The sequence below is a fragment of the Anabas testudineus genome, chromosome 9 (assembly GCF_900324465.2).
Source record: "Anabas testudineus chromosome 9, fAnaTes1.2, whole genome shotgun sequence".
Lineage (NCBI taxonomy): Eukaryota > Metazoa > Chordata > Actinopteri > Anabantiformes > Anabantidae > Anabas > Anabas testudineus.
Genome location: NC_046618.1, coordinates 28,306,555 through 28,325,091, shown reverse-complemented (window position 1 = coordinate 28,325,091; position 18,537 = coordinate 28,306,555). Strand labels below are relative to the sequence as shown.

Below are 18,537 nucleotides of genomic sequence, written 5' to 3'. Positions count from 1 at the left end.
TCATTCTGAATTCATTTCAATAATTAATTCATCTAAACCATCAACATGTCTCTTAGACCCCATCCCAACTAGACTTCTCAAAGAGGTCTTACCTTTGATCAGTACATCCATATTAGATCAGATCAGTGGCAAGAAAAACTGTGTGAACCCTTTGGGATTACGTGGAGTTTTGCATGAATTGGTCATAAAATGCTCTGATCTTCATCCAACTTACAACAATACAAAAACACAGTCTTGAAAATAAATAGTACACAAACATTATATGTTTTCATGGTTTTATTGAACATAACATGTAAACATTCACAGTGCAGGGTGGAAAAAGTATGTGAACCCCTAGCCTAATGACTTCTCCAAGAGCTAATTGGAGCCAGGAGTGAGCCAACCTTGAGTCCAATCAGTGTGATGATATTGGATGTGTTGCTGAAAGATGTCCTGCCCTTTAAAAACACACACCAGTTTTGGGTTTTACTGGTTTCAAGAAGCACTGCCTGATGTAAACCATGCCTCGCAGAAAAGAGCTCTCAGAAGACCTACGATCAAGAATTGTTGACTTGCATGAAGCTGGAAAGAGTTAAAAAAGTATCGCCAAAAGCTTTGATGTTCATGTGTCCACGGTAAGACAGACTGTCAAATGGAAAAAGTTCAGCACTGTTGCTACTCTCCCTAGACGTGGTCGTCCTGTAAAGATGACTGCAAGAGCACAGCGCAGAATGCTGAATGAGGTAAAGAATAATCCTAGAGTGTCAGCTAAAGACTTACAGAAATCTCTGGCACATGCTAACATTTTTGTTGACATATGTACAATAAGGAAAACATCAAACAAGAATGGATTACATGGGAGGACAATGAGCCATTGCTGTCTAAAAAATATATTGCAGCACATTTGAGGTTTGCAAAAGAGCACCTGGATGTTCCACAGCACTACTGGCAAAATATTCTGTGGACAGATGAAACCAAAATTTTGTTGTTTGGAAAAAACACACAACACTGTGTGTGGAGAAAAAAAAGGCACAGCACACCAACATGAAACCCCATCCCCACTGTAAAAGCATACAAGTAATTCAACAAAAGAATAGCTTCAACAGAACAAAATACGCCTTCTGGAGTGGCCCAGTCAGAGTCCTAACCTCAACCCGATTGAAATTCTGTGGCTTGACCTTAAGAGAGTCATTCACACCAGACATCCCAAGAATATTGCTACACTGAAACAGTTTTGTGAAGAGGAGTGGTCCAAAATTACTCCAGAACGTTGTGCAGGTCTGATCTGCAACTACTGGAAACGTTTGGTTAAGGTTATTGCTGCTAAAGAAGGGTCAACCAGTTATTAAATAATAATAATATTATTATTATTATTATTTAGTCCAAATGTTCACATACTTTTTCTTGCCACTGTATCTTTACAAACAGGCTACGTACCACAGGCTTTTAAGGTTGCTGTAGTCAAACCTCTACTCAAAAATCCCACTCTGGACGCAGGGGTTTTAGTGAATTATAGACCAATATCTGCCCTTTATCGCTAAAATTCTTGAAAAGGTAGTTTCTAAGCAACTATGTCACCACCTGCACAGTATTTACTTGTATGAAGATTCCCAGTCAGGATTTAGAGTACATCATAGCACAGAAACAGCACTGGTAAAAGTCACTAATGATCTTCTATTAGCATCAGTCAATGGACTACCCTCTATACTCGTCTTGTTAGGTATTAGTGCTGCATTCGACATTGTACATGTTAATGATGAATCTTTCACGCACAGCAAAGTCAGCTACGGAGTTCCACAGGGTTCTGTGCTTGGACCGATTCTTTTCACTTTATATATGTCCCCTTTAGGCAATATTATTAGGAAACACTCTATAAATTTCCATTTTCATGCAGATGATACCCAGCTACACTTATCTATGAAACCAGAAGAAACTAATCAATTAGTCAAACTTCAAGCTGCTTAAAAGACATAAAGGCCTGGATGTCCTCCAATTCCCTTCTCCTAAATCCAGACAAGACGGACGTTTTTTTTTTTTGGGCCTAAAAATCTCAGAGACACTATGTCTAATCCCGTTCTCACCCTTGATGACTTAGTATTGGCCTCAAGTAATACTGTAAGAAATCTCAGAGTTATCTTTGACCAGGATATCTCCTTCACTTCATACATCAAAGATATCTCTAGAACTGCCTTTTGTCACCTGAGAATCAGTTAAAATTAGGAGCATCCTGTCCCAAAGTGATGCTGAAAAACTAGTCCATGCATTTGTTACTTCCAGACTGGACTATTGTAATTCATTATTAATAGTTTGTCCCAATAACTCCTTAAAGAGCCTCCAGTTAATCCAAAATGCTGCAGCCAGAGGAATTAGTAAGAGAGATCATATTTCTCCTACGTTAGCTTCTCTCCATTGGCTCCCTGTAAAATCCAGAATTGAATTTAAAATTCTTCTCCTCACTTTTAAATCCCTTAATAATCAATTAAATTCAATTCAGTTTTATTTTTATAGCACCAATTTACAACAGAAGTTATCTCAAGGCACTTTACAGTGTAAGGTTTAAGACCTTACAGAAAATATTTATACAAAAAATTATAGAGAAAACCCAACAACCCCACTGAGCAGCACCAGGAGACAGTGGAGAGGAAAAACTCCCTTTAGAGGAAGACACCTCCAGCAGAACCAGGCTCATAGTGGGCGGCCATCTGCCTCGACCGGTTGGGTTGAGTGGAAAGAGAAGAGAGAAAAGAACAGCAGGCAATAAAGACAACAACAAGAAGCAAGAACATTGGGCAGGTCAACTGGATTCTGGAGATATACAGCTCCAGGCCGAGGATACCTGCAGAAAAGTACAGAGAGAGGGAGACAGAGAGGAGGAAACACAACTACAGGAGAGAGAAGACACAAAGTTAATGCCATGAAATGGTAGAATTTGAATGGATAGAGGAGAAAGGAGAGAGGAGAGGAGCTCAGTGTATCAGTAGAGGTCCCCCAGCAGACTAAGCTATATCAGCATAACTAAGAGATGGTTCAGAGTCACCTGATCCATCTCTAACTATAAGCTTTATAAAAAAGGAAAGTTTTAAGTCTAGTCTTAAATGTAGAGAGGGTGTCTGCCTCCAGAACCTGAACTGGGAGCTGGTTCCACAGGAGAGGGGCTTGGTAGCTAAAGGCTCTGCCTCCCATTCTACATTTGGAAACTCTAGGAACCACAAGTAAACCTGCAGTCTGAGAACGGAGAGTTCTGCTTGGAAGATATGGAACTATGAGGTCTTTAAGATAAGATGGAGCCTGATTATTAAGGGATTTATAAGTGAGGAGAAGAATTTTAAATTCAATTCTGGATTTTACAGGGAGCCAATGGAGAAAAGCTAACGTAGGAGAAATATGATCTCTCTTACTAATTCCAGTCAGAACTCTGGCTGCAGCATTTTGGATTAACTGGAGGCTTTTTAATGAGTTATTGGGACAAACTATTAATAATGAATTACAATAGTCCAGTCTGGCAGTAACAAATGCATGGACTAGTTTTTCAGCATCACTTTGGGACAGGATGCTCCTAATTTTAATGTTTCTCAGGTGAAAAAAGGCAGTTCTAAAGATTTCTTTGATGTATAAAGTGAAGGAGATATCCTGATCAAAGATAACTCCTAGACAGTGTTACTTGAGGCCAGTACCAAGTCATCAATGGTAAAGAACATGATTAGACATAGTGTCTCTGAGATTTTTAGGCCCAAACAGTATAACCTCAGTCTTGTCTGGATTTAGGAGAAGGAAATTGGAGGACATTCAGGTCTTTATGTCTTTTAAGCATGCTTGAAGTTTGACTAATTGATTAGTCAAGTCAAGTCAACTTTATTTATAAAGCACTTTTAAAACAGCAGACTGACCAAAGTGCTTAACAATTTAAAATAAAATAGAATAAAAGAATAGAACATAATAAAAGTGCAATCAAATTTTTAAAGCCAACTTCTCATACTGGGTCAAAAGCCAAGGAGAAGAAATTAGTTTTGAGCTTTGATTTAAAAACAGTCAGTGAGGAGGCCTGTCTAACTTGCAATGGCAATGCATTCCACAACTTAGGACCTACAACCGCAAATGCTCTGTCTCCCCTGAGCTTCCGTTGTGTCTTTGGCACATATAGAAGCAGCTGGTCAGCTGATCTGAGCGACCTAGAGGGGGAGTGCACACATAGCAGCTCAGAAAGGTAGGGAGGGGCAAGACCATTTAAAGACTTAAAAACAAATAAAAGAATTTTAAAATGAACTCTAAGATGGACAGGCAGCCAGTGCAGTGAGGCTAAAACCGGGGTAATGTGCTCTCTCTTGCGAGTTCCACTCAGCAAGCGAGCAGCAGCATTTTGTACCAGCTGAAGACGGGACATGGACGATTGAGACACACCAAAATACAAAGAATTATAGTAATCCAGCCTAGTTGTAACAAAGGCGTGGATCACTGTCTCAAAGTGCTTTTTTGACAAAAATGGTTTAATTTTTGCCTTTTGTCTCAAGTGAAAGAAGCTGGATTTTACCACTGCACTAACCTGCCTATCCAAACTAAAACCACTGTCCACCTTAACACCCTGGTTTGTGACGGTAGGTTTAAAAAAAATGTTGTAAAGGGCCCAGGTCTACAAGAAAGGACCCACTGTTGGCACTCAGACCAAAGACAATGACCTCTTTCTTTTTCTCATTAAAACGGAGGAAGTTTAGAGCCATCCAGGCTCTTACTTCATCCAAACATGTCATCAATGAGCCCATGGCCAAGCCATTCTTCTGTTTTACTGGTACATGTATCTGGGTGTCATTAGCATAAAAGTGAAATTATACTTTCTAAGAATGGAGCCAAGGGGAAGCAAATACAGGGAAAAAGCAGAGGCCCCAAAATTGAGCCCTGTGGGACCCCACACAGGAGAGGAGCAGAAGAGGACTGGACATGATCAATGTGTACACAAAATGTTCTCTCTTCCAAGTACAACCTAAACCACTCAAGAGCAGTGCCACCGATGCCTACACATTTCTCTAATCGAGAAGTCAAAATACCATGGTCCACTGTGTCAAAAGCAGCAGTTAGGTCCAGTAGAACCAAGACCACATTGTCTCCAGCATCTGTAGCTAAAAGGATGTCTTGAAAAACCCTCAGCAATGCTGACTTAGTGGTATGAAGAGGTTTAAAACCAGACTGGAAAACCTCAAGTGTGCCGTTTTGGTCTAGAAAATCCTTCAGTTGTACATATACAGTTTTTTCCAGAATTTTGGAGATAAAAGGGAGTTTGGAAAAAGGCCTAAACTTAGACAAGACAGTGGGATCCAGGCCTGGCTTTTTGATCAGTGGCTGGACTGTAGCATGTTTACAGTTCTTTGGAAAGACACCAGAGGCGAGGCTGCTGTTAATAACAGCAAGACCGGAAGGTCCTAAAGTAGTGATAACCTCTTTAAAAAATCGAGGTGGGACAGCATCAGTGGAGGAACCTGAAGGCTTCAAATGTTTAACAGTCTCGTATAAAAACGACAGAGTCACTGGTTCAAATCGAAGAAAAGTTACAGGACAAAATACAGAAACTGACGGGTCAGAAGCAGGTGGTGATATGAGGGCCCTGACATTGTTCACCTTATTTACAAAGAACCTAAGAAAGTTTTCACAAGCCTCCAGACAAGGTTCTACACAGGCAGTCTTCGGGGCATTAAGAACAACGTCTATAGTGTTAAACAGAACACGAGGCCTGTGACAGTTTGACAGGATGATATTAGACAGGTGTTGTCTTTTAGCCTCTTTTACCACAGTCTGATAACGACACCAGCAGTCCTTTCAAATTTGCAAAGACGCAGCTTGTCCTTCCTCCACTTTCGCTCAGCTTTTCGGCACTCACGTCTGACACCACGAGTTGTTTGATTTAGCCAGGGTTCAGATTTAGTTTTAGGCTGTCTGGGTTTTAATGGAGCCACAGCATCTATTACTGTTTGGCAGGTGGAATGAAACCAGGAGCTGAGCTCATCTGTATCAGAACACACAGGCTCTGAGGTGTTTTGATTGAAGGAGGCTGAGAACTGAGCGGCAGTGGAGGGGTTAATAATACGGACACTCCGAGCAGGAGCGGAGGACTTGAAGGTGTTACAGGACAGGTTAATGTAAAATAAAACAGGCATATGATCAGAAAACACTGAATCACAAATCCTCAAGTTGGAAACAGACAGACCGTAAGTTAAAACCAGGTCAAGTGTGTGTCCACGTTCTTGCGTGGGTTTTGAAACGTGCTGAAGAAAATTAAAAGAGTCACTAAGGCTTAAAAAGTCCTTCGACATTGTTTTGTCTTGACAGCACACGTGAACATTAAAATCTCCAACAATAAGAACTCGATCATACTTTGGCATGATTTCAGCCAGCAGCTCAGAAAATTCATTAATAAAGTCCTTATTATATTTAGGTGGACGATAAATCACAGCACACAACACAGGGTGCAGGTGACCCAGTTCAAAGAAGTCCAGTTCAAAGCTGGAGAAGGAGTTGGATATAGCTGGTCAGCTACATTTATACACAGATCTGTACACGGTGGCTATCCCGCCGCCTCGACCCGACGTGCGCGGACAGTTAAAATAACATATATAATTATAATAATAGAGTAAGGGACAGGAGGACGGTACACAATAACAAACAGGACTGGTTTTTGATTTTCCAGTTAGGATCAGAGAGGCTAAGAGTGAGGCTCTCAAATGAATTAAAACTATGTTTAGGTCTGGGGTTGATTAACAAACTTGAGTGGAAGATTGCTGCTACTCCTCCACCCCGACCTGTGTTTCTAGGAACATGATAATTAACATGACTTGAGGGGGTCGACTCATTCAGAGAGACATATTCATCCTGCTGCAGTCAGGTTTCAGTAAGACCAAATAAGTCTATTTGATGGTTAATTATCAAACAATTTACTAACAGGGATTTAGAAGAGAGAGAGCTGATATTTAAAAGTACGGTATCTCATTGTTGGCCGTTTCCGCTTCTTGGAGGACGCGTGTTTTTTCGTCTGAGAGCAACAGCGGGATTTTTAAACTCTACATAACATTTCTTCTACATTTCTACAACTCAGGTACGTTTAAGATGACTAATATTCAGCTTGTTCAGTGTGTGGAGTGCAGGATGTTTAGACCGTCTTCCTCCGTCTTCAGCGGTAATTTTACCTGTGACAGCTGTGTGTTAGTTAGCACTCTGACGGAGAAGATAACAGCGTTAGAGGAGCGCATCCAGACTTTAGAGAGGGTTAGAGAGAGTGACAGTAGTGTTATTTCTGTAGCAGACAGTCTGGGTGCCGCGGGCGGAGATAGCCAGTCCCCGACTCCGGCATTAGAGCCCTCACAGCGGGGCGAGTGGGTGACGACTCGGCGGCATACTCGCGCAGCCAAAGCTAAGGCTAAGGCTAAAGCTAGCCCACCGGAGCACACCACCCCCGCGCTTCACGTGTCTAACAGGTTTGCCCCCCTCAGTGATTCACCCGCTGAGAAACCTGGAAGAACTCTGGTCATAGGAGACTCCATCATGAGACACGTGAAATTAGCCAGACCTTTAGGGGCTCCAGCGGCTGTGGTCAGGTGTATCCCGGGGGCCAGGGTAACGGACATTGAAGGCAATCTTAGGGCCTTAGGACAGCATAGCTTTTCTAAGATAGTGGTACATGCCGGAGCTAACGATATATGCCTTCGTCAGTCTGAGGTTACCAAGAATAACTTTAAAGAGGTGTTTAAATTAGCGAAGGCGATGTACGAAGTGGTAATCTTCTCTGGCCCCCTCCCAATGAGACGAGGTGACATAACCTACAGCAGGTTATGGTCGCTGAACCGCTGGATGTCCAGGTGGTGCTCCAATAGATAATTGGAGTACCTTTGAGGGCAAACCTGGCCTGTTAGGGCGGGACGGTGTCCATCCCACTCGGGAAGGTGCTGCTCTCATTTCTTGCAGTATAGCTCATAGTCTAAGATCAGGCCTAGTTAGTCGCTGACTACCCAGAGTCCAGGCCAGGGAGCAGACAAACAGGCTAAACCAAGTGTCTGCTAGCTGCACAGAGTCGTCACTCAGGGTTCAACACATTGAGACTGTGTCTGTTCTTCGAGCTAAACATAAAGCTAGAAAAACCCAGAAAGTATGTTTTAATAATTTAATTAACATACAGACCTCAAATTCAGAGCACACTGATTGTGCAGCCAGCACCTCTGATCTGAAGTTAGGATTGTTAAATATTAGATCTCTTACATCTAAAGCTCTTACTGTTAATGAAACTATCACAGATCAGGAGTTTGATATACTCTGTTTAACAGAAACCTGGATTAAACAGGACGAGTATGTAGCTTTAAATGAAGCAACTCCTCCTGGATACAGCTACATTCACCAGCCTCGTCTGACTGGTAGAGGAGGAGGTGTCGCAGTTATTTATAATGATAAACTGACTATCGTACAAAAGCATGTACACAAATTTAAAGCTTTTGAATGTCTTTATAGTAACATAACAAGTGTAGATACAAATATAAAGTCTGCTCAGCCGATCCCGCTAATTATCATTTACAGACCCCCAGGGCCCTACTCTGAATTTCTTTGTGAATTTTCAGATTTCCTTTCCAACCTAGTTGTTTCTGTAGACAAAGCGTTAATTGCTGGAGATTTTAATATTCACTTTGAGAATCCAGAAGACCCTCTGAGAACAGCATTTATGTCCATATTGGACTCGCTAGGAGTAGATCAGTGTGTAGTAGGACCCACTCATAAAGCGGGTCACACCTTAGATTTAATAATATCCTTCGGTTTAAGTATAAGAAATTTACTTAGGCTCCCACTGTCTGAAGTTATCTCAGACCACTATCTTGTTTCAACTACAGTGTGTCATATTAACAATGTATACTCAGCGCCGCGCTATCGCATTAAACGTACATTTACATCAACTACCGCACAGAGCTTTATTAGTAATCTTCCAGAGTTATCAACTTGGATTGGATCACCGTCTGACACCACAGAACTAGACCAGGCGACTGAATATCTCGAGTTGTCATTACGTTATACCTTAGATAATGTAGCTCCAGTTAAAAGAAAAGTCATCAGAGATAAGAAACTTGCTCCTTGGTATAACGATGACACGCGCGTCTTAAAACAGACTACTCGAAAGTTAGAACGTAAATGGCGCCAAACTAAATTGTCAGTATTCCAGACAGCGTGGAAGGAGAGCATCCTGAACTATAAAAAGGCTCTTAGTGCAGCTAGATCAACGTATCTCTCCACTCTTATAGAAAACAACAAAACTAACCCTAGATTTTTATTTAATACAGTAGCCAAATTAACTAGAAAGAAAACTACTGCAGATATCTCCACAACAACGTTGTGCAGTAGTGAGGACTTCATGAACTTTTTCAATAACAAAATTGTAAATATAAGGCAGAAAATTAAAGCTTTAAAACCAGACAATTTAGTTGACGCAGGTGACGAGCTAACCTCAGCAGATCAGTACCTAGATTACTTTACTCCTCTTGAAGAGAATGAACTAATTTCACTCATCTCTTCTGCAAAATCTTCAACCTGTACATTAGACCCTATACCGACACACTTTCTAAAACAGATAGTGCCAGAAATAATAGAACCCCTGCTGACAATCATAAATTCCTCACTCAGCTGTGGGTATGTCCCAAAGTGTTTTAAATTAGCAGTTATTAAATCGCTAATCAAGAAACCTGATCTCGACCCTTGTCAGCTGTCCAATTACAGGCCCATATCAAACCTCCCCTTTATCTCTAAGATTCTCCAAAAAAGATAGTAGCTGGGCAGCTATCCTCGTATCTTCGTAGAAATAACATACATGAACTCTATCAGTCAGGATTTAGGCCTCATCACAGCACAGAGACGGCACTTGTTAAAGTAGTAAATGACCTCCTATTGGCCTCTGATCAGGGTAGTGTCACTATGCTTGTGCTACTCGATCTCAGTGCAGCTTTCAACACCATTGACCATAGTATTCTCCTTCACAGACTAGAAAATGTTGTTGGAATTAAGGGAACGGCCCTCTCCTGGCTTAGGTCCTATTTGACTGATCGTTATCAGTATGTAGATCTAAATGGCGATTACTCCACATGCTCTCCAGTGGAGTTTGGTGTTCCACAGGGTTCAGTTTTAGGCCCCCTGCTTTTTTCCCTCTACATGCTTCCTCTGGGAAACATTATCCGTAAACATGGTATTAACTTTCATTGTTATGCTGACGACACAGTTATATGTTTCATCAAAACTAGATGAGATAAAGCAGCTTAATAAAGTTGAGCAATGTGTAAAGGATATACGAGACTGGATGCTAATTAACTTCCTTCTGCTAAATCCTGATAAGACAGAAGTACTAGTTATAGGATCATCTGCAGCTAGAAGCAAGATGTTAGACCACACCGTAACTCTAGATGGCCTTTCTGTTACATCTAGTGCAACAGTAAAAGACCTTGGTGTGATTCTAGATTCCAGTCTTTCAGTTGAAGCTCATGTAGATTATATCACCAGGACAGCTTTCTTTCACCTCAGAAATATTGCCAAGATAAGGAATATTTTGTCACTAAATGATGCAGAAAAATTAGTCCATGCTTTCATCACCTCTAGGTTGGACTACTGTAATGCCTTACTGTCTGGCTGTTCAACCAGGTGCATAAACAAGCTTCAGTTAGTTCAGAATGCAGCAGCGAGAGTCCTCACTCGAACCAGAAGATACGATCACATCTCGCCTATCTTATCTACACTTCATTGGCTCCCCGTGAAATTTCGCATTGATTTTAAAATACTACTTTTGACATTTAAAGCATTAAATGGTCTTGCGCCGCAGTATCTAAGTGAACTGCTAGTGTCTTATGATCCACCACGCCTACTTCGATCAGAGGATGCTGGCTACCTGTCAGTACCTCGTATCCTAAAAACTACAGCTGGGGGCAGAGCTTTTTCTTACAAAGCCCCAAAGTTATGGAATAGCCTTCCAAATAGCGTTCGGGACTCAGACACAGTCTCAGTGTTTAAGTCTAGGCTGAAAACCTACCTATTTAGTCAAGCATTTGAGTAAATAGATCTGGGAAGGACTCATGGACGTAGAGCATTATGGTGAACTGGTATGTTTAGATGCCGTCTTCCCAACTCTCACTGATCACTCGGGTTTGTTGATGGTGAAGTGTTTGGTTGCTCTACATCCCAGTGAGCCCTCATCTCTGTGTTTCCTTCTGAACCCACCCTTTTAGTTAGGCTGTCATAATTAGTCCTGCCGGAGTCCCTGCTGCACTACACTAAATATACATTCACCTCAAACTTTTTCTGACTGTGAATACAACTAACTGCAATCTCTCCTCTTCTCTCTCTTTCCCTTTCCCTCTCTCTTTTCCCTCTTCCTGTCTCTCTGTCGAGCTACACGTCATTCCACCCTTTGCCCTCTCGACCTGTCTGACTCGTCCTGATGCCCAACTTCTGGTTGGAGATCTCGTCGCCTGGATCCACCGTTTGCCCTTTGGGATGCGTTTGGAGACTGGATTGGTCACAAGCTACTATGATGTCGGTCCCGGCCTCGGCAGACGTCGGAAGCTGTTTCTTGGAGGTCTCGACTCAACGCTCGATAGTCAAGGAATGGAATAAGTCTGCCTGCAATAACTAACTGGACTCCACATTAACTTAAAGACATTAACTATTATACTGGACTGCCTGCTGCCTACACAGCATGTAATCACCCATATGAGGATGGGTTCCCTGTTGAGTCTGGTTCCTCTCAAGGTTTCTTCCTGTTGCCTTCTCAGGGAGTTTTTCTTGCCACTGTCGCCCTCGGCTTGCTCATCAGGGACAATCAGATTATTATGACTCATACACATACTCACACTATACACTGTTCATGTACTGCTCTTTGGTTGTGTAAAGCTGCTTTGTGACAATGTCAATTGTAAAAAGCGCTCTACAAATAAAATTGAATTGAATTGAATTGAATTGAATTAAAAGTCCACATTTGATTGTTGTTTTGTTATTTTGTTCTAAGAGAGGAGTCGTCTTTATTTTTATTAGGTTTTTATGAGTAACTCCTCTTGTGTTAGTTTTAGATATAAATAATTTAGGTACTCGGGGAGCAGACACTGTCTCTATGGGGTTATGGTAGTTTTGGGGGGTGACGGCTGTAAGGAAGCTGCAGAGAGGTGTGTAAGACTGCGTCTCTGCGTCCTGGGCTCCACTCTGACATGTCAGGGTTTAGGTCGTCTAATAAACTCTGTCATATTCCTAGAGAGTTGAGACGCACCATCTAAAGTGGGATGGATGCCGTCTCTTCTAATCAGCCCAGGTTTTCTCCAAAAAGTTCTCCAATTGTCTATGTAGCCTACGTTGTTAGCGGGACACCACTTAGACAGCCAGCGGTTGAATGACGTCATGCGGCTAAACATGTCATCACTGGTCAGATTAGGAAGGGGTCCAGAGAAAACTACGGAGTCCGACATCGTTTTGGCAAAGTTACACACCGATTCAACGTTAATTTTAGTTTTTATTATTTTTATTAACTCCTGTGTGAATTATTATCTTACACTTGACTATGGCCGCTGGAGTCTCTAACTTCACGTTTCTGACTATGGAGCTGCCAATGATCAGAGTGGGTTTCTCAGCGGGTGTGTCGCTGAGTGGGGAAAATCTGTTTGAAACGTGAACCTGGTCGTGGTGAACCTTGGGCGAGTGTCTAGGGTTATGCTTCCTACGAACCGTCACCCAGCCGGCCTGACTTCCCGGCTGCTCGGAAACTGCCGGGGAACAGCTAACAGGAGCTATGCTAGCAAGCTCCACACCGGCTACCGGGACCTGGCTAGCTGGCTTGTTTTCCACGGTGCGGAGCCGAGTCTCCAAATCAGTCAGCCTCGCCTCCAACGCTGCAAATAAACTACATTTATTACAAATTCCCTTCTCACTAAAGGAGGCAGAGGAAAAACTAAACACATGACAAACCGAGCAAGAGAGAGCAGGAGAAGAAGAGGGAGAAGAAGAAGAGGGAGAAGCAGCCATGGCTAACAGAGTTTAGCTAGCAGACCTCACAACACAAGAAAACAAGAGTATTAAGTATTATGAATGGTCCTTAAGTAACACAGGTGTATGTTATAACTCTTATGCCAGTAGTGCTTTTCACTAACACTATGAATTTAGCTTAAAGTTTGTTAAATTTAGAGAAACAAACAGAGCAACTGAATAGCGAGTCAGCGTCGACAACAGGAAGAGATACGATACGCCTACCGTAGGAGGAGCAGCCAATCAGGCTCCATCTTATCTTAAAGATCTCATAGTTCCATATCTTCCAAGCAGAACTCTACGTTCTCAGACTGCAGGTTTACTTGTGGTTCCTAGAGTTTCCAGATGTAGAATGGGAGGCAGAGCCTTTAGCTACCAAGCCCCTCTCCTGTGGAACCAGCTCCCAGTTCAGGTTCTGGAGGCAGACACCCTCTCTACATTTAAGACTAGACTTAAAACTTTCCTTTTTTATAAAGCTTATAGTTAGAGATGGATCAGGTGACTCTGAACCATCTCTTAGTTATGCTGATATAGGTTAGTCTGCTGTGGGAACTCTACTTTCTAAATTCCACCATTTCATGTCATTAACTTTGTGTCTTCTCTCTCCTGTAGTTGTGTTTCCTCCTCTCTGTCTCTCTTTCTCTGTTTTCCTCTGCAGGTATCCTCCTCCTTGGAGCTGGCTGGAGGTTTCTTCCTCTAAAGGGAGTTTTTCCTCTCCACTGTCTCCTGGTGCTGCTCAGTTGGGTTGTTGGGTTTTCTATATAAATTCTGTGTACAGTTCTATTTGTAAGGTCTTAAACCTTAAACTCAAGTGCCTTGAGATTAAGTCTTTTGTTTTGGTGTTATACATATAAAATTGAATTTACACATTGTCAGAGAAACTGGACTGGGATGTCTCTCCGTCATCTCGCTCCGTCCTCAGGTTTCCAGTCGTTACCTTTTCCTTTCCGCTCTGAATTTTTCAGCATGCTGATGCTGAGGGTTGGATTTACAACCTGTGATCAGCTGTTACACGTGTAGGTCACAAAGACACTTTCTGTCTGCAGTTTTTAGCCCAGGTAAAATAGCTGTTGCCATGGAGACCAGCACTGCAGGCTAAACAAAAGACAGTAAAGAAAATGAAGCAGCACTTTCTGTCCTGAAACAAGACGTTTACTGTTCAACGAGCTGGAACCATCAGATAATCGATTATTAAAAACTATTCATCATTTTTCACGGCGATTGTTTTAAAAACTGTTACCGTGGACCTTCAATAAATAAATGTTGGAGTAAAACATCAAATGATGATTTGCAGCCGTGTATGAACCTCACATTGAATAATTCATTAGTGAGCAGCAGCTGTTTCTCGGCATCAGCTCATGAAACAGGTTGAACCAGTTCTGAAACTAAATGTTGACCGAGAAGGATCTGTTACCTGGTTCTAGTGGAAATCTCTGACCTAAAAAAAAAAAAAAGCACTGAACACATCTCTGAGACTGAGCTGCTGGATTTTATATTCTGACAATCGATAAATCAAACAGGGAAACAGAGATTTCAGATTAGAATTCTCACATTACCACCCGTTTTATCTTGTCTTGTTTTAGTTTTATTTGGTTTTCTAGCACTTTTGCACATATTTTTCGTGCTTGTATTTAGTATCTAAAAGACCTTTGATCAACTTCACTTCTTCTGAAATGTGCTTTTCAAATCAAGTTTATTTAAAAGGTTGCTGCTGATGTTTAAAGGTCTAAAGAGAAGTTCCCATGTTCTCCTCTTGCTGTACATGTGTACATGTAGTAAGAGCAAACATTTACATTGTGGTGACTGTATGAGTTAGTATTAGTAAGTTGTAGGGTTGGACTGGGTATACATGTGATCAGGCTCATGTTTACTTTTCCGGGTTCTGCTGCTGTGGACACGTTGATCCTGGAAACAGGATTTTTAGCTGCTCACAGCTGCTAATAACATGAAACACTGAAATAAGACGACTCTAGAATTAAGTTTGGGGGGCACGTGTCTGAGACCAGTCTAATGAATGAAGACAGAGCTGAGCTGGTATCAGACTACTTCCTGATACAAGCGTAAAAAACATGTCAAAGTGACAGAGCTGGAAGAAATAATCCCATTACTGTGGGTGTCACACTGCACACCACGTATCAGTATGCGACAGTGTCCTCCAACAGAAATGTTCCTGTCTGATTTTTGTGCATCACCACATGAAAACACGAGGAACTAAAAATATTGAATTTAAACTTTGAGAGCAGTCTGTGGTTTAATCTGACATCTGTAAACATGAAGATATTAGTTTGTCATCACTGTGTGAGTCAAACTAATTATTGATTGATTATGTTTGATAGTATGATTACATTACCTGCTGAGAACGACTGAAACGAATCTAAGCAGGGTCACTTTTTATTATTACTATTATTATTATTATCAGTATGTAGTAATACATATCACATGGTCAGTGGGCCACCAAATACTTATGACAAATTAAAGACTACCTAAGAGCCACCCGTTAGGCCACACCAAGCACAGGTACACGGAATCATACAGTTTTACAACATCTGCTCTGATCCACAGTTACAGAAGTGCAAACTGCAACACCTGACATTGCAAAGAGTACAAAGCAGGACACACCTTTGGCACATGGGGATTTCTAAACTCACCATCAGAAGAGCTGGAGTCGCATTTGCATCACATTTGCTGAATCTCCTAAACACAACATTTTTCCATTTGTTTCACTGTTTTCGAGTTCGATCATGTTCAAACACCAGCTGCACAAGCTGACCCTTGGGACTGTGCACCGTTCATATTCTGTGGTCAGTTCAGATGCTCCTCAACACAGACAACGGGTTCTCGCAGCTCCAAATGTGACACCCAGTTTAGGAGCCGACAACACACACCGCATGGCCTTGAGTATGGGAAGAGGGAGTTCTGACAGAAGCTTTTTTACATCCCACTTTTCTCGTGTGTTTCTGTTTTTGAGTTTGGACATAAACTATTTTGCAACAATGCGTTCTGATTCCACACAGCATGTATTTAGTCCTGAATAGTTCCTTCTACATTGTGATACCATGTATACATGAATGACCTCGTGAGGGATACTTCCCAAGTGGGACATGCAGAGATCCATCCGGGAAACTGTCTGTGTCAATCAGCAGCTTAGCCCCGGCAGTCATCTGGGATGCTCATGTCACCTGCACTGCTGCAGCTCAGCTGGTGGTCAGGGTCAGCTGAGCCACTGTTGGCCAAATCGTTAGCCTGAGCTTGGCGGTCCGTGCCATGACTCATTCCAAACCCCTTCGTTTAGCTGGAGACAACTTTGCACTAATTGCTTTTGCAGTTGAACTCCATTAGTCCACATCAGTCCCCCCCACTCGACACATTTACCTAAGGTCCAACTTGTAATAAAATTGATTGGATGTTTTTAATTGGCTAGACACAGGTTAAGTTTCTAGGTGGAAAAGTATTTCAAGTTTCATTCAGATTTCATCTGAGGGGGCACACCAACTTGTCTGGACCGGCCTGGGGCATTTAGTGTTGCAGTAATCAGCCTGGATATGTACACATACTGTACTTCATCCACTGCATTTACCATGTAGTACATCTAAGGATGTTACCAAAACGCAGGAGAACAAGTACTCTGAGCTACATACTACAGTACCAGAAGTAAAGGTTCTACAGAAAGACTCGTTTTCACAATAATGTTTTCTAGTGATTAAATGACAATTTTACATTTCTAATTTTATTCTCATCATGTTTTGTTGGTTTGAACTGGAACAGTACAAAGTAGTAGTAGTAAAAAGGTATCACTACTTCTACTTCACTACTTGAATTACTGTGAAAATAACTTCTGTATATGACTGAATCCACAATTCTGAATTCAGTTCAGACCACCACAGACCCAAAGCTTCATGTGATGAATTCTCACCTTTAGTTTCTGGACCGTCTTGCTCTCCTCCTCCCGGCACCACACCGTGACCCCCCCCTTGTTGTAGCGGCTGGTCCATCCCTCGGTGCTCAGACACTGGTCTTTGAAGGAAGAAAAGTCCGAGTCGTCCGGGATTTGCACCGGCATCTCCGCTCCTAGAACCGGCTCAAAGCAAAACCACCTAGACAGTAAGAAGTCAGAGTTCCGCTTCACATCAGTCCTCCTCCTCCCCGCGGTCCCGTGTCTGCACCGAGCAGCTGCCGGTTTAACTGGGTTCGGTGGTTCAGTGGTTGGATGCTGGTTCCGATGCTGGCGCTCCAGGTTCCGGACGCTGAGAGGAGCCGCTGCAGCTTTTATTCGCTCTCACGTCTCCGCTTCCTCCTGGCTCTCTGCACAGATGGGACAAACACACACAGAGCTCTCACTCTGCCTCTACTTTCAGGAACCACAAAATCAGAGCCGCTTCAGTCTCCACATTGAATGCGTGTTTCCGTTCGGGTCAGGACCTTTAGTAGCCTACTGTCCATGTGGTGACACATTTTGTTGTGTGTCTGTTTGGGGGCGTTTCCACTTCAGTATCATGCATGGACAGTGACAGACACAGAACAACGTAGAACATCATGGATGATGACAGCTTCTGTCATCAGATCCATCCGTGAGAAAATAATCCCTAAAAGGACGAATTAATGGAGCAACAGCAGCTTTCAACATCACCACTGATCGGAGGGACCGATTAGTTCTGTACCAGGGCCTCGAGGTTCTTTTTCAGCCTCCACAAGTAACAGAGTGAGTCATCTTCTCAACACACCATCTCTGGTCTTGGCTGCCTTCAGGTTCTTCTGTAAATAGGATTACCCCAGACGATACAGTCCAACCTGGGGATGTTTTCATTTTCACTGAAACTGAATTTGACCCTTTGACCCTTTTTGCTCTGCTTGATGTTTTCAGCAGCTTTAACCCTTTAGACTTTATCTTTTTCATGAGTTGCACCTTTGTGTTTTTTCTTCGTCTTTTTATCACTTGGTGGATTTCTGACTTTTTATCTTATTTGTCTGTAACCTTGTTTGTTTCCTGTCTTATTTATCTTTTACTTTCACACAGTAGAAATTCAAAGCGTCAACGGATCCTGGACCGAGCGTTGGGAATTTCGATGTCTCGTGAATGCAGCAGCAGCGCAGATGAGTGGTACCTGTTGTTGAGGTGGAGCAGTGGGCGGAGCGTCGAGTCAGACCTACGGACAGCAGATCAGGTGTCAGCAGGGTTTAGTTTCCCGGGATGAAGACGAGGACGAGGAGAAGCTTCCAGAAAGAACTCCACAGGTCACCACGAAATCACCACAGTTAACTAGTCAGTTAAACGAGCTCAGACTGAACAAAACCTGTTCAGGTCTTAGACTGTTCCTTCTGCAGGACCAGGACCAGGACCAGGACCCTAAGGACGTGTGGTAAACCCGGGTCTGGTTCTGGTCTGGTTAAATTAGGTTTAACGTGGAGCTGTTACAGGTCGTTTTTATTTGACTTCTTCTTTACTTCACTCGTATTAGTGGCAGCATTAGTTTTCTGCCACCAGCAGGAGGCGCTGTATGTGTGTTGATGAGTGAGCGCGCCCCCCCCCCTCCACCCCCACACATAAACACG

At 42.5% G+C, this 18,537-nt stretch overlaps 1 protein-coding gene across 1 annotated transcript in view; it reads right to left on the bottom strand.

Moving 5' to 3' along the window:
* Nucleotides 1-17,261, bottom strand: part of stard15 (StAR-related lipid transfer (START) domain containing 15) — a 28,400-nt gene extending 11,139 nt beyond the window's left edge. The window contains exon 1 of the mRNA XM_026342382.1: nt 16,901-17,261. Within this exon, the coding sequence (XP_026198167.1) occupies nt 16,901-17,047 (147 nt within the window). The 5' untranslated portion in view covers nt 17,048-17,261. The remainder of the gene's footprint in view (nt 1-16,900) is intronic.
* Between the last annotated feature and the right edge of the window lie 1,276 nt (nt 17,262-18,537).